General features: G+C 44.8%; 1 protein-coding gene across 1 annotated transcript in view; it reads left to right on the forward strand.

Annotated features, from left to right (window-relative positions):
- nalf1 (NALCN channel auxiliary factor 1) overlaps positions 1-16,365 on the forward strand; it is an 86,077-nt gene extending 69,712 nt beyond the window's left edge. The window contains exons 2-3 of the mRNA XM_046318380.1: positions 10,822-10,993; positions 12,997-16,365. Coding sequence (XP_046174336.1) covers positions 10,822-10,993; positions 12,997-13,325 — 501 coding nt within the window. The 3' untranslated portion in view covers positions 13,326-16,365. The remainder of the gene's footprint in view (positions 1-10,821; positions 10,994-12,996) is intronic.
- Positions 16,366-17,118: the final 753 nt, after the last annotated feature.

Raw genomic sequence — 17,118 nt, forward strand, 5'->3', positions numbered from 1 at the left:
GTGCGGGAAAACAAGATAAAACAAATGGAAAATGGAAGGTGGAGCGGCGATGGCTCGAAAACCGGTGACGTTGACCGCCGAGCGCCGCCCGAACAAGGAGAGGAGCCAACTTTGGCGGGAGTCGTGACGGTTGGGGACAATTAAAGGCCACTCTGAAATGTGCAGTTTTGTCATACAACACAATGCCACAGATGAAGTTTTGAGGTAATGTACAATTGTCATGCTGACTGCAGGAATGTCCACCACAGCTGTTGCCAGATAACTGAATGTTAATTTCTCTACTTGTTTTAGAGAATTTGGCAGTATGTCCCAGCCGGCCTCATAACCGCACATCATGTGTAACCACGCCAGCCCAGGACCTCCAAATCTGGCTTCTTCAACTGCAGGATCATCTGAGACCAGCCACCCAGACAGCTGATGAAACTTTGGATTTGCACAAACAAAGAATTTCTGCACAAGAACCCATCAGAAACCATCTTAGGGAAGGTCTTCTGTGTGCTTGCTGTCCTCACTGGGGTCTTGACCTGACTGCAATTCCGCGTCGTAAGTGACTTCAGTGGGCAAATTGTCACCTTTGATGGCATGCTGGAGAAGTGTGCTCTTCATGGATGAATCACAGTATTAACTGTACCGGGCGAGCTGTTTGCTGATGTCAACGTCATGAACAGAGTGCCCGTGGTGGTTGTGGGATTATGGTATAGGCAGGCATAAGCTTTGGACAATGAACACAATTGCATTTTATTGATGGCAATTTGAATGCACATAGATACCATGACGAGATCCTGAGGCCCATTCTCGTGTCATTCCTCCACCGCCATCACCTCAAGTTTCAGTATGATCATGCACGGCCCCATGTAGCAAGGATCTGTACACAATTCCTAGAAACTGAAAATGTCCCATGTTCTTCAATGCCTGCACTCTCACCATATACAGTGCCTTGCGAAAGTATTCGGCCCCCTTGAACTCTGCGACCTTTTGCCACATTTCAGGCTTCAAACATAAAGATATAAAACTGTATTTGTTTGTGAAGAATCAACAACAAGTGGGACACAATCATGAAGTGGAACGACATTTTTTGGATATTTCAAACTTTTTTAACAAATCAAAAACTGAAAAATTGGGCGTGCAAAATTATTAGAGGTTTGGCACAATCCACTCACAAGTCCTCCGGATCTTGTTGGCAGGTGCAATGTCTTTCTTTGGTGGCTTAACGTTCAATATTTGAACTGTATTAAGAGGTTTTGACTGCAGACCTGACATATGTGTGGGAACGTGCCATGTTTGAGGCAAGGACGATTTGCTCTCTGTTGGTGGAAAAGACGGGTAGCCCATTTTAATGTAATGCGCCACGGTGTACAGTAAACCGATGGCATGGTTGCACTGTCCCTGGCCCGCTCTCCAGTTCTACTTAGTTTCCATGATGAATGGACTTTCAGGAGAGAACTCTACCTGGAAACAAAGTAAAAACAGAGTTGGGTTAGACAAGACAACCTAATATTTATTTTAATACACCATAAGGGACACACAAATAAGAACATATAATGATATGGATTATCCATACAATTTTATAATGCATTAACTTATGCTATAACAAAGCAGAAAACAAAAGCAGAACAATGCAGAAAAGGCTACTTACCTGAAATTGAAAACAACGTGTTTGATTATTGAATAGATTTCAGGGTTTTCAGTAGTGATAGGTTTATAAAAAAATGTTTTTCATTGTAACTGGTAGGGCCAAAATGATTCAATTTGGGTCTACTAAATCTAATTGAAGATCCATAAACCATTTGCATTTCAGCAGCGTGTTTAGCAAGCAGATTTGAAATCGTGTTGGAACTGAAACAGGCTGAATATAAAGTTGGTGTCATTTTCAGCGACATTTTGAGCATGGCAGAATGGCAATTGATTATTTAATATAGCATTTTTCTGGATTAAAATGAAAATGGGAATTGGGTAGGTTTTTACACACATGCAGTACCTTCTATATGTGGATTCCGTGGTTCATGGCATCCCAGCGCACGACTAGAATGCATACTACCACACTTTCTTAATTTGCAAGAAGAAATCGCCATACTCAATTGACACCCCTACTGACCTGACTGACCAGCAAACTATCTGGATTATGTAAAGCTCATTCTTTCGCACCTGACTGACTCCTCCTGACTGTGAAACCATTGAATGAGTCAAGATGACAAGCACAACAACAACAACAGGGAACATTAACTACTTAGCTACAATGGTTGTAAGTAGCAATAGCTGAAAGTATTCTGTAATATTGTCAATGAAGTTATGTTAATATATAAACTTTCGTTTCAAAATGGCGGCTGCGTGACTAAAGCGTATGGCTTTAAGCTATGTTACCATCATAATATAAGAATACATGGCATTTAGCAGACACTTTTATCCAAAGCGACTTATAGTCATGTGTGTATACATTTGACATATTGTTGCCCTCAGGAATCAAACCCACTATCCTGGCATTGCAAGCACCATGCTCCACCTAATGGGCTACAAAGGACCACCATCAAATGGCCACAAGAATTGAATGACACACTATAGGCTCCTGTGAATCACCAATATTAGCTTTATGCTTTTTTCAAACACAAAATAATAAATAAATAAATGGACTACCTTAAAATGAAAATAGCCACAGATGCCATAATGGCACAGATACTATTTCTATGAGGTCTACAGACAGTTTTGTGGGAGGCCTGGTCGAAGCTGAAGATGGTGCTGAAATAGACAATGCCGCTTTGCAGTCACTGGTGGAAGGCTGATGTAAACCTGATAGATGCTGTCCATGGTTCTGAAACAGTGATGTCCTTGGGAAAGCTGATGTATATTTATTCACAGTTTATACAGACATAGCTTTATCTAACCGTGTTCCTGAGGGTGTTTGTGAACAGATGAGGGTGTGTGAACAGATGAGTGAGTGAGTGAGTGTGTGTCTGTGTGTGTGTGTGTGAGAGTGCGTGGGTGGGTCGATGCCTGTGTGCATGTGCTCCAAAACCCCTGTGTTTGGTAATGTAAAAGAGTGGTGTATGGTTTGCGTCCCAGATGGAGAATGAGTGATTATGTTTTCTTCTTCGGTAAAGTTGTGTTCAGGTTACTCCAGGGTGGCATTCAGCACTGCACAATGTTATGGAACGTTCAGTTAGAAATACATTATGAGAACTGACATGCCTCTCATACAGTATATGTAGGGTAAGGAATAATATCTGCTTTATTCGTGGAATTTCTACCTGCAACATTTAGTGTTTTGCACACTCCTGAACATGACCAATATTATTGCACCAGTTGTTAATCACTTGCCTTTTTTCACTCTTTATTGATGCTCCTCGGATTGGAGCATGGCCATGCTGAAGCCATTGGAAAAAGTGACACTTAAATTCTGACCTTGGCTCTCAGCCAATAACACGGGCCGTTCGGGTCGATATCATCATTATCGCTGTTTAGCATGCTCTAAGACTAATTTACACTACAACTCTAGGAAGCTTTGCCAGCTCTGATCCCCTGACCTTTACTATTGTGTGGGCCTAGATAGACTGATCCGTTGAACCACTAACTAAACAGTCTGATTACCAACAATGACGAGACAGCCCACAGGGAGGAGGTGAGGGCCCTGGCAGAGTGGTGCCAGGAAAATAACCTCTCCCTCAACGTCAACAAAGCGAAGGAGCTTATCCTGGACTTTACATTCTGCTTTGCTAATTTAATATGTATATACTTTGTTCTACTGTATTTTAGTCAATGCCACTCCAACAATCCTCTTCCTAATAATTATATATTTCTTAATTCCATTCTTTTTTAATGAGATTTTTTTAAATGTCAACTTTATTTAACGAGGCAAGTCAGTCAAGAACAAATTCTTATTTACAATGACGGCCTTGTCATGCAGGTGAAAGAGGACCCAAAAGCGACTTAACAGAAACAGAGTTTATTTAAATCCAAACAGGGAATAACAAAAATCCTCTAGTCTGTAGAGGGGAATAACTAGAGAAGCGGCCACAGACTGCAGGTCGCTTCGGGTAGGCGCAGGCCGTAGTTGATAGAGCCACCTGCTCACACGCAGCATCTGATGAAGGCAAAAAACACGACAGGACAGGGCGAAACACAATCACAGCATGGTGAATACAAAACAAGGAACCGACGGGACAGGAACGGATCACAAAGGAATAAATAGGGACTCTAATCAGGGGAAAGGATCGGGAACAGGTGTGGGAAGACTAAATGATGATTAGGGGAATAGGAACAGCTGGGAGCAGGAACGGAACGATAGAGAGAAGAGAGAGCGAGAGAGTGAGAGAGGGAGGGGGAGAGAGAGGGATAGAAGGAGGGAAAGAACCAAATAAGACCAGCAGAGGGAAACGAATAGCATGGGGAGCACAGGGACAAGACATGATAATAAATGACAAACATGACAGTACCCCCCACTCACCGAGCGCCTCCTGGCGCACTCGAGGAGGAATCCTGGCGGCAACGGAGGAAATCATCGATGAGTGAACGGTCCAGCACGTCCCGAGACGGAACCCAACTCCTCTCCTCAGGACCGTAACCTCCCAATCCACTAGGTATTGGTGACCCCGTCCCCGAGAACGCATGTCCATGATCTTATGTACCTTGTAAATAGGTGCGCTCTCGACAAGGACGGGAGGGGGAGGGAAGACGAACGGGGTGCGAAGAAAGGGCTTAACACAGGAGACATGGAAGACAGGATGGACGCGACGAAGATGTCGCGGAAGAAGCAGTCGCACAGCGACAGGATTGACGACCTGGGAGACACGGAACGGACCAATGAACCGCGGAGTCAACTTACGAGAAGCTGTCGTAAGAGGAAGGTTGCGAGTGGAAAGCCACACTCTCTGGCCGCAACAATACCTTGGACTCTTAATCCTGCGTTTATTGGCGGCTCTCACCGTCTGTGCCCTGTAACGGCAAAGTGCAGACCTCACCCTCCTCCAGGTGCGCTCACAACGTTGGACAAACGCTTGAGCGGAGGGAACGCTGGACTCGGCAAGCTGGGATGAGAACAGAGGAGGCTGGTAACCCAGACTACTCTGAAACGGAGATAACCCGGTAGCAGACGAAGGAAGCGAATTGTGAGCGTATTCTGCCCAGGGAGCTGTTCTGCCCAAGACGCAGGGTTTCTGAAAGAAAGGCTGCGTAGTATGCGACCAATCGTCTGATTGGCCCTCTCTGCTTGACCGTTAGACTGGGGATGAAACCCGGAAGAGAGACTGACGGACGCACCAATCAAACGACAGAACTCCCTCCAAAACTGTGACGTGAATTGCGGGCCTCTGTCTGAAACGGCGTCTAACGGGAGGCCATGAATTCTGAATACATTCTCAATAATGATTTGTGCCGTCTCCTTAGCGGAAGGAAGTTTAGCGAGGGGAATGAAATGTGCCGCCTTAGAGAACCTATCGACAACCGTCAGAATCACAGTCTTCCCCGCAGACAAAGGCAGACCGGTAATGAAGTCTAAGGCAATGTGAGACCATGGTCGAGAAGGAATGGGGAGCGGTCTGAGACGACCGGCAGGAGGAGAGTTACCCGACTTAGTCTGCGCGCAGTCCGAACAAGCAGCCACGAAACGGCGCGTGTCACGCTCCTGAGTCGGCCACCAAAAGCGCTGGCGAATAGACGCAAGAGTGCCTCGAACACCGGGATGACCAGCTAACTTGGCAGAGTGAGCCCACTGAAGAACAGCCAGACGAGTGGAAACAGGAACGAAAAGGAGGTTACTAGGACAAGCGCGCGGCGACGCAGTGTGCGTGAGTGCTTGCTTAACCTGTCTTTCAATTCCCCAGACTGTTAACCCGACAACACGCCCATAAGGAAGAATCCCCTCGGGATCAGTAGAAGCCACAGAAGAACTAAACAGACGGGATAAGGCATCAGGCTTGGTGTTCTTGCTACCCGGACGGTAAGAAATCACAAACTCGAAACGAGCGAAAAACAACGCCCAACGAGCTTGACGGGCATTAAGTCGTTTGGCAGAACGGATGTACTCAAGGTTCTTATGGTCTGTCCAAACGACAAAAGGAACGGTCGCCCCCTCCAACCACTGTCGCCATTCGCCTAGGGCTAAGCGGATGGCGAGCAGTTCACGGTTACCCACATCATAGTTGCGCTCAGATGGCGACAGGCGATGAGAAAAATAAGCGCAAGGATGAACCTTATCGTCAGACTGGAAGCGCTGGGATAGAATGGCTCCCACGCCTACCTCTGAAGCGTCAACCTCGACAATGAATTGTCTAGTGACGTCAGGAGTAACGAGGATAGGAGCGGACGTAAAACGTTCTTTTAGAAGATCAAAAGCTCCCTGGGCGGAACCGGACCACTTAAAACACGTCTTGACAGAAGTAAGAGCTGTGAGAGGGGCAGCAACTTGACCGAAATTACGAATGAAACGCCGATAGAAATTAGCGAAACCTAAAAAGCGCTGCAACTCGACACGTGACCTTGGAACGGGCCAATCACTGACAGCTTGGACCTTAGCGGAATCCATCTGAATGCCTTCAGCGGAAATAACGGAACCGAGAAAAGTAACGGAGGAGACATGAAAAGAGCACTTCTCAGCCTTTACGTAGAGACAATTCTCTAAAAGGCGCTGTAGAACACGTCGAACGTGCTGAACATGAATCTCGAGTGACGGAGAAAAAATCAGGATATCGTCAAGATAGACAAAAACAAAAATGTTCAGCATGTCTCTCAGAACATCATTAACTAATGCCTGAAAAACAGCTGGCGCATTGGCGAGACCGAACGGCAGAACCCGGTACTCAAAATGCCCTAACGGAGTGTTAAACGCCGTTTTCCACTCGTCCCCCTCTCTGATGCGCACGAGATGGTAAGCGTTACGAAGGTCCAACTTAGTAAAGCACCTGGCTCCCTGCAGAATCTCGAAGGCTGATGACATAAGGGGAAGCGGATAACGATTCTTAACCGTTATGTCATTCAGCCCTCGATAATCCACGCAGGGGCGCAGAGTACCGTCCTTCTTCTTAACAAAAAAGAACCCCGCCCGGCCGGAGAAGAAGAAGGCACTATGGTACCGGCGTCAAGAGACACAGACAAATAATCCTCGAGAGCCTTACGTTCGGGAGCCGACAGAGAGTATAGTCTACCTCGAGGAGGAGTGGTCCCCGGAAGGAGATCAATACTACAATCATACGACCGGTGAGGAGGAAGGGAGTTGGCTCGGGACCGACTGAAGACCGTGCGCAGATCATGATATTCCTCCGGCACTCCTGTCAAATCGCCAGGTTCCTCCTGAGAAGTAGGGACAGAAGAAACGGGAGGGATGGCAGACATTAAACACTTCACATGACAAGAAACGTTCCAGGATAGGATAGAATTACTAGACCAATTAATAGAAGGATTATGACATACTAGCCAGGGATGACCCAAAACAACAGGTGTAAACGGTGAACGGAAAATCAAAAAGAAATAGTCTCACTGTGGTTACCAGATACTGTGAGGGTTAAAGGTAGTGTCTCAAATCTGATACTGAGAAGATGACTACCATCTAAGGCGAACATGGGCGTAGGCTTATCTAACTCTCTGAAAGGAATGTCATGTTTCCGAACCCATGCTTCGTCCATGAAACAACCCTCAGCCCCAGAGTCTATCAAGGCACTACATGTAGCACCCGAACCGGTCCAGCGTAGGTGGACCGACAAAGTAGTACAGGACCTTGATGGAGAGACTTGAGTAGTTGCGCTCACCTGTAGCCCTCCGCTTACAGATGAGCTCTGGCTTTACTGGACATGAATTAACAAAATGTCCAGCAACTCCGCAATAGAGGCACAGGCGGTTGGTGATCCTCCGTTCCCTCTCCTTATTCGAGATGCGAATCCCTCCCAGCTGCATGGGCTCAGTCTCAAAGCCAGAGGAGGGAGATGGTTGCGATGCGGAGCAGGGAAACACCGTTGATGCGAGCTCTCTTCCACGAGCCCGGTGACGAAGATCTACCCGTCGTTCTATGCGGATGGCGAGAGCAATCAAAGAGTCCACATCTGAAGGAACCTCCCGGGAGAGAATCTCATCCTTAACCACTGCGTGGAGTCCCTCCAGAAAACGAGCGAGCAGCGCCGGCTCGTTCCACTCACTAGAGGCAGCAAGAGTGCGAAACTCAATGGAATAATCCGTTATGGACCGTTCACCTTGGCATAAGGAAGCCAGGGCCCTAGAAGCCTCCCCACCAAAAACTGAACGGTCAAAAACCCGAATCATCTCCTCTTTAAAGTTCTGGAATTTGTTAGAGCAATCAGCCCTTGCCTCCCAGATAGCTGTGCCCCATTCTCGAGCCCGGCCAGTAAGGAGTGAAATGACGTAAGCAACCCGAGCTCTCTCTCTAGAGTATGTGTTGGGTTGGAGAGAGAACACAATCTCACACTGCGTGAGAAAGGAGCGGCACTCAGTGGGCTGCCCGGAGTAGCAAGGTGGGTTATTAACCCTAGGTTCTGGAGGCTCGGCAGGCCAGGAAGTAACAGGTGGCACGAGACGTAGACTCTGGAACTGTCCAGAGAGGTCGGAAACCTGAGCGGCCAGGTTCTCCACGGCATGGCGAGCAGCAGACAATTCCTGCTCGTGTCTGCCGAGCATGGCTCCTTGGATCTCGACGGCAGTGTAACGAGCGTCTGAAGTCGCTGGGTCCATTCCTTGGTCGGTTCCTTCTGTCATGCAGGTGAAAGAGGACCCAAAAGCGACTTAACAGAAACAGAGTTTATTTAAATCCAAACAGGGAATAACAAAAATCCTCTAGTCTGTAGAGGGGAATAACTAGAGAAGCGGCCACAGACTGCAGGTCGCTTCGGGTAGGCGCAGGCCGTAGTTGATAGAGCCACCTGCTCACACGCAGCATCTGATGAAGGCAAAAAACACGACAGGACAGGGCGAAACACAATCACAGCATGGTGAATACAAAACAAGGAACCGACGGGACAGGAACGGATCACAAAGGAATAAATAGGGACTCTAATCAGGGGAAAGGATCGGGAACAGGTGTGGGAAGACTAAATGATGATTAGGGGAATAGGAACAGCTGGGAGCAGGAACGGAACGATAGAGAGAAGAGAGAGCGAGAGAGTGAGAGAGGGAGGGGGAGAGAGAGGGATAGAAGGAGGGAAAGAACCAAATAAGACCAGCAGAGGGAAACGAATAGCATGGGGAACACAGGGACAAGACATGATAATAAATGACAAACATGACAGGCCTACCCCGGCCAAACCCAGAAGATGCTGGGCCGGTCGTGCGATGCCATATGGGACTGCCATATGGGACTCCTAACCACGGCTTGATGTGACACTTTTAGATGTTTGTGTATTGCTGTGAATTGTTAGATACTACTGCACTGTTTGAACTAGGAACACAAGCATTTCGCTACACACGCAATAACATAAATGTGTATGTGATTTCATTTTTTTGTTTTTAACAGTCAAACCCTGATAGGTACATTATGCATTTTTGTGTGAAGGTAGTGTCGTCTACTGGGAGAAAGGGAGATTGCACTGGGGGATGGGGGCCATCGATTTGTTTAAGGGCAGAGTCAATTGTACAGTAGATTGGCAGTAGCAGCACTATGAATGGTATTGTGTGGCTCAGTTATAGTGAATGGTACTTGTAACGCCAGGGTTGTGGGTTTGATTCCCACTGGGACTACCAATATGAAAATGTATGTACTAAGGTAAATGTCATACGTTATGGGGCTTGGCTGGGTATTAGAGAACCTTATCCTGAGGATGAATTAGGAGAAGACATTCCCCTCTGCTGGTCGTATATAGGTCATAGTAGCAAGAGTAGGAGTTTTATTTTAACCTTTTTTAAACTAGGCAAGTCAATTGAGAACACATTTGTATTTACAATGAAGGCCTAGGTTGAAAAGGTTGAGCTTTCGGTTACTGGCCCAATGCACTAGGCTACCTGCTGCCTCAGGAGTGCTGAAGTACTGAAAGCTTTATGAATACAGGCCCAGTACAGGCCCAGGTGATTCCAAATACAATGTACTAAACAGTAATTAGTAGAGCCATTGAATTCAAAATCCTTTTCAAAATTCCAGTAACTTTCCAAAAATGTCCCAGTTTTCCAGAAGTCCCGGTTGGAGGATTGCCATAGGCTACTTCCTGTTTATTTCCTCCCAACCAGGATTATGGGAAAGTTACTGGAATTTTGCAATTCTATACCTTCTGCTATTCTTTTCATATTGTTTTCATATACTCCTTTTACGTATCAGGTAAGTATGAAAGTACTATAAGTATAAAAGGCAGGACATAAGCACAAGTACTGTAGTATGAGAGGAAACTTGCCTCAGCTAGGGCAGACTGCCACAAATCCTTATTCTCCTCGAGATACTTTAATTTAATCAAAGCATTCCTAATCACAACAAATATGATTTAGTCACATGTCATGGGTGGTTTACATTGACAAATGGTGATTGGCATCTGGTTGTATTTTATAGTCATGTATCTCTCACACATATCAACTTATAAGGCTGAATCACATCGAATGGGATTTTGCAAGATCTGTGAGAAATGGTTGAATCTCTGTTTCTGAATAATGCCTATAGTATTTTCTGGAAACATGTGTACTGAAAAATCTCTCGTTTTGAAGATGGGATGGATGTTATTTACTAACATTCAGAGCCATACAGACCACTGAGACCTTTGCTATTGAACAGACTTCGCTTAGTCTTGATGTCAAAATAATAGTTTGCTTATTTATGATGGCTAAAACTGAACTTCCCCTTTAAGTTGTTTTCATTTACATATGGGTTTCATTTGGTTTAACTAACATGCTCTATCTTCTACCTCTAAGGTTGCCTACAAACCGTGGCTGTGTGCACAGTATTTCCCCACCACACAGAGGCATTGTGGGAGGACAGTACCGTGTCTCCAGTACTGCTTGGAGGTTCAGCAGAGGTGTCCCTTCATACTGCCGGACAACGATGATCTCATCCATGGAGGAAGCCCCAGCTTCATATGTACAGGTGGGTGTGGTGGTGTGGACTGATCAATCAGTCAGTCAATCAATCAATCAAGTGTGATTTGTAGCCACAGCTTATACAGGTGGGTGTATATCCACTCTGGTGCTATGCTGTTTAGCTGAGATGCGCCATAGATCTAGGATAGATTGGTTTGGGTAAATTAATTTAGCAATATACTCAATTTAGGAATTTAGATGGAATTTGGATGGAATTGTATGTTGGAGGTTATATGTAATAGTGCTGTTGTGCCCCTGATGATGCCTTGAATTATTACTTTTCAGTGGTATCGATAAAGTTCTATGGTTTTGAACTCTGGGAACATAGCCAATAATGAATTATAGTACTTGTCACTGGTGACATCTAGCTGCCACATAAGGCAGTGATAGTAAAATCAATGACACTTCCCTCTAAGTGTAAAGTGTATAGCTGAGATATCACTGTGATGGGTTACAGCTACAGGGTAGTATTTTAATACTCCACAAGGATCAGAGCAGAACCAGAATAACATGACCTACCCTGTCCTGATTTGATCTCAGTGGGGTGCTCGGTCATTTCTTCCCCCAGCCCTCAAAGTTTGAAGTATTTCAATACCGTAATTAGAATAGCCTTTGATTTTTTTTTATTACTTGTGCATCGGCGATTAAAATGGTAGGCTTTGCCTTTTGAGATCCCTGTTTTTCTGCCACTTATTTGATGTCTTCCTTTAGTGTGAACTGGCAGTTGCTTTGAAAAGAGATTACACAAGGCGTGACATCAAATCAAACCACATTTCATTGGTCTCATACACACGGTTAGCAGATGTTATTGCGAGTGTAGCGAAATGCTTGTTCTTCTAGTTCTGACTGTGCGGTAAAATCTAACATGTAATCTAACAATTCCACAACAACCACCTAATACACACAAATCTAAGTAAAGGGATGGAATAAGAATATGTACATATATATAAATATACACATTTTGGAGTTCCCGAGTGGTGCAGTGGTCTAAGGCAATGCATTGCAGTGCAAGAAGCATCTCTACAGTACCTGGTTCAAATCCAGGCTGCATCACATCCAGCTTTGATTGGGAGTCCCATAGGGTGGTACACAATTGGCCCAGTGTTGTCTGGGGTAGTCTGTCATTGTAAATACGACTTTGTTCTTCACTGACTTGCCTGGTTAAACAACTAAAAAAATATATGGATGAGTGATTACTGAGTGCCATAGGCAAGGTGAAACAGATGGGATGAGTAATGCAAGATATATGAACATTATTAAAGTGAGTAGTGATCTATTTATTAAAGTGGCCAATGATTTCAGGTCTGTATGTTGGCAGCAGCCTCTCTGTGTTAATGACGGCTGTTTAACAGTCTGATGTCCTTGAGATAGAAGCTATTTTTCAGTCTCTCGGTCCCTGCTGTGATGCACCTGTACTGACCTCGCCTTCTGGATGGTAGCGGGGTGAACAGGCAGTGGCTCGGGTGGTTGTTGTCCTTGATGATCTTTTTGGCCTTCCAGTGACATCAGGTGCTATAGGTGTTCTGGTGGGCAACGGTGTAGATTATATTTACTGTGCTGCAGTATGGGGTCGGTACTAAATGTGACTTTTTTTCATTTTGAGTTCAGTATAGGGTCATTATTGTTAGGTTATGATACAACATGATGACATAATGATACTGATAGTTGAGTCGTATGAAGACTATGGTTTAAATCGTGCATACTGGCTGGTATTTATGCTCTTATGCACATGGTAATATGTATTTTTTTGGTGATACATTTCAACAAAACACTGCGTTAGCACACTGCTAGTAAGGCTGGAACTAGGCTGGGTCATTTAATTAGCTTATTGTGGGTCATCTGAATGAATTAATACACTTTATTGGTATTGGGGAAATTGAGTTTGTCATCATCATCAGCCACAGGCATGGATGATACAGACACACAGGGATGCATGAGAGGGATGCACAGTGACATTTGCATTTATGGCTTATATCAGTGTTTACCCACTACTCTCTTCATCCCCCACAGGGCTACTGGGGAGCCATGGGCAGCCCAACAGCCAGGCAGAGTGCTGCGACGTCCGGTGGGACTCTAAACCGGACAACCGCTCCCGTGGGACACTGAAAAGGACTCCAACACCCTCCTGCCATCACCAACAGGGGGTGTCGACATCAGTCACCTCGGCCGCCACACCCACCAGACTGTGCAGCAGCAGCGGCCGGCTGAAGCTGTGCCTGCTGGTCTTTGTTCTCCTGCACACTGTCGTCACCATCACCACCGCATCCCACAATTCCACTGGGGTTGTCGGTGTGGCGGCCATTTTCCCCCTGGAGGAAAGTTCCTCCAGTGAGGAATAATGGATAAAAATTGCAAAAAAACGTCAGGGTTTTATCTGGGTGAGTGAGTTGAAAAACCGGTTCTGACCAGTTCTGGCTGCTGCGTCTCTGTTCAGAGAGAACCCTGGAAGGTCCCTGGTATGTGCTGTCAAAGCCTCATTGGGCCACAGGAAGTGAGAGCAATTTACCAGGAGCAAAGGATGCTGGTAATTGTAGTCATGTGGAGAGGCGACAACATGGGCGGAACCAACACACCTCAGACCAAAGGATCAATATCATATCACCGTGTCAATCTAAACCTGAGTTCACCTTTTCTGTCTCTTGTTTCATCAGAATGTACAATATCATTGTCTCTCTCCTCCTTGTTCAGTTGTTTGTGGAGTTTATTGGAATGTGAATTGGTTGTCTTAGAACATATAAGAGGCAGAGAATATTGAAAAAGGTATCACCAACCTGTGTATTTCTATCCACCCCTCTCATCACCAGTAACCTTTAGCTTCTTTTGAGGTAACAGACAGTGGATATGCTAACAATATTCTTAACTCAAACACTCACAAACAGAAAGAGCAAACACGTATAGATCCCCGCCTGTCCTGGTGGGTACATTGAAAATATCAGTCATAACAGGGTACTCTCATGGCAGTACATATAACTCTAATCCAGAGCCAGTGAAGAGCAGGTGTAGTATGCCTTTTTGCACTATTTTGCCGACCTGAACCGTATTGTGCTCGCTTGGATTATTTTCTTTACACGGTTGCATGGTTCCAGCAAATATGCTGAATGTGTAATCAGGCCAGTGCAGTACAGTACAGTACAGCTCTGCTCATCTTAGCTTGGCTCAGTAGTGTGAATAGGGTAGCAGTGGAGGTCTTGTCACTTGGATTCAAAACTGTCCCACCAATTGGCTTCAGTGTACGTCGGAGTTCATAGTATTTGAGCCAATACGTTTCTCTCTCATTGTACTGTGTCCATGTGTTTGTATGTGATGGACCCAAAGGGGACGTCAGATCAACAAAGCTCAATTTACCTCAAATCAAGTCATCTGTTGGCTTAGATAGACTCTGTTTTTCTAAAGCAGTACGTCCTAGAACTGTACGTCTGGCTTTTATATTTGACTCATATATTTCTCAATATAAGTCTCTGGTACGTCATACCAGTGCATTACAGCCAGTTCTCTTCACACAGTGGGACAGGTGTCACAAGGGGAGACACAGGAACACATCGAAACAAAATATATCTCTTACTGAGTTGTTTTTACATGTGAAAGTGCTCGTCGAGTGGCAATGAAAAGATCAACCATACCCAGACCTGGGTTCAAATAGTATTTGTTCTCTTTGAAATATTTTAGCTGCACTCGATTGAGTTTGCCTGGTGCAATGTACCCAATGGGATTGTCCCAAAAGTATAAATGAAAATCCTGCCCATGTGGCATCTCCAGACAAGCTCAATCAAATGCTCAACACATTTGACAGAAAACGGACACCATTTGAACCCAGGATGGATCATACATACCCTCTCCTCTTTGTCTCTATTTGACCTTATTATCATCGTGACCAAGATATTTACCTTGTATCTTTACACAGAGCTAAGGCCTTAGCTAGTAGGCATTTTTGTAAGGAGATTTCAAGGGCTGGCTCTACATACTGTATTTACTTCCGTTGGTGTGACTGCTGCTAACCGGTACTCATTGATATGGCATGTAGGGGAAGACATCTGATAGGCTCCTTATGCTTTCACTTTTGACCTTGTCATCCCTGTCTTATCCTTTCCATTCAACTGAGTAGTGCATATTATGGCAACTTTGTTTTTTCTACGCGTACATATAATCAGTACTGCCGGAATAACTCTGAAGTCAACCGTACTCAGGCATGAAGAAGTCAATCTGAGGATTAGGGTGAAGTTTCTTCAATACGCTGATCTTGGGTCAGTTTAGCATTTTACCCACTAATGGTTAGGTGTTAGAATTGGGGGAGGGAAACTGATCCTAAATCTTTATCTAGGGAAAACTTCACCCTGAAAGGCTATGTGCTTTAGCCTTTTCACATTATACTGTTTCCCCCTTAGGTTCTCGTAACAGTTGATTTTCTCACAGACACTCATCGAGGTGAGCTGTTCTTTGTAACCATCAATCAACAACATGACTTTATTGTTTCCCTCACATTTACTTTATTCCCCCAAAAGACAGCAGCGGATGTAACCGCCTCTCTGTAGAAATAACCTTCAACAAACTCCCTCAAACATTCATGATCTGAATTTTGTGGATCTATGCAGATGTCCTACCCCTGTCTGGCCCCATATATACAGCACTCAAGTTGCACAAATGATGTACAACACATTTGGCACAATGGTTGTGATACAACTGATGTTTTTGTGATTCAACAGATTTTTTTTCTGCACAATGGTTGTGTAATAATTTTTCTGAAGAAAAAAAACGATGTTGAATGACATGTTATGTCATATGCATTGTACTTCAGTTGAACAACTGGAGTGTTAACTGGTGTAAATATGTCGTAGAGAAGTGAGATATTCAAGTTTTTTCTGTTTTTCTTTTTAGGGAAAGCTTCTTGTGTTTGTTTTTGGTTGCATTTTCTGTTAATGGTCTCCCTTCAAACAAACGACAACCTTTAAAGGCTTTATAAGCATCTGCAGTATGTAGTGCTTATGAAGACTTTATGCATGCTTTATAAAGCCTTTTAATGTTGTACTTCGTTTGAAGTTGGACCTTGTTAAGAACTACAGCATTGTAAGTCAGATCAGTAGGAGAGAGGATTGGGAAAAGGTGTGATTGGTGTGTGCAAGGAAAACAATGAAGAAAAAGGTGGGAATTATGATGAAAATTGTAAAAAATATATAAAAAAATTAACACAGATACCTTATTTATCTTACTATTGTCATATTATCATAAGATAGATGCTTTAGTTTGCAATTATCTTTTCTTTTTCTACAGAAGAGTTTGATGAAATAATTTATAATGCGTCTCGAAAGTCATCTTTTTTGAACGTAAGAGAAATGCAGAAACATTTATTAAAATTTTGTTCAAAATAAAATAAAAATGATGTTAAATATGATTGTTGTCTGCTTTCTTTTGGATTGTATTTTATTTTGTACCACTGACAGCGGTTACCTGACTGAAAGCCTATAGCCAGACTGTCAAGGTTTACCAGAATTGGACCCAGAAGCAGACCAGGACAAGGTGAGTATAAAGATGGTGAGTATTTATTAATCAATGAGAACGTGGAGATAGATAGTTCCGGGTGGAGGAGCGGGCAGCGGAGGTGGGTTGATGGGAGTGGATAGGCAGATCCAATGGATAACAACACACTGGCGACGAGCAGACAGGGTTGGGGTATGGGTTCTGGGTGGAGGAGCGGGCAGCGGAGGCAGATCCAATGGATAACAACACACTGGTAACGAGCAGACAGGGATGGGGTATGGGTTCTGGGTGGAGGAGCGGGCAGCGGAGGCAGATCCAATGGATAACAACACACTGGCGACGAGCAGACAGGGATGGGGTATGGGTTCCGGGTGAATGGTGTTCATGGCTAACGATCCGGCAGGGAATGGATGTCAGGTCAGAGCTTTTGAAGGGGAAAGGTGATGATCAGGACAGGTGTGCAGATTACTGATGGGATACAGGTGCGGGTGAACATCGATCTCCCAACAAGCTAATTCGCCCGGCAACCAGACAGGGTGCGTTCCAGGACACCGGAAACACACTTCAGGACAGAAAAACAGGCAAACACAGACTCAGGAAGCGGGATTCGTGACACAGACCAATTGAATTTGGCCAACATTATGTGGTAAGTGGGCAATC

Source organism: Oncorhynchus gorbuscha, linkage group LG21 (assembly GCF_021184085.1).
Source record: "Oncorhynchus gorbuscha isolate QuinsamMale2020 ecotype Even-year linkage group LG21, OgorEven_v1.0, whole genome shotgun sequence".
Taxonomy (NCBI): Eukaryota; Metazoa; Chordata; class Actinopteri; order Salmoniformes; family Salmonidae; genus Oncorhynchus; species Oncorhynchus gorbuscha.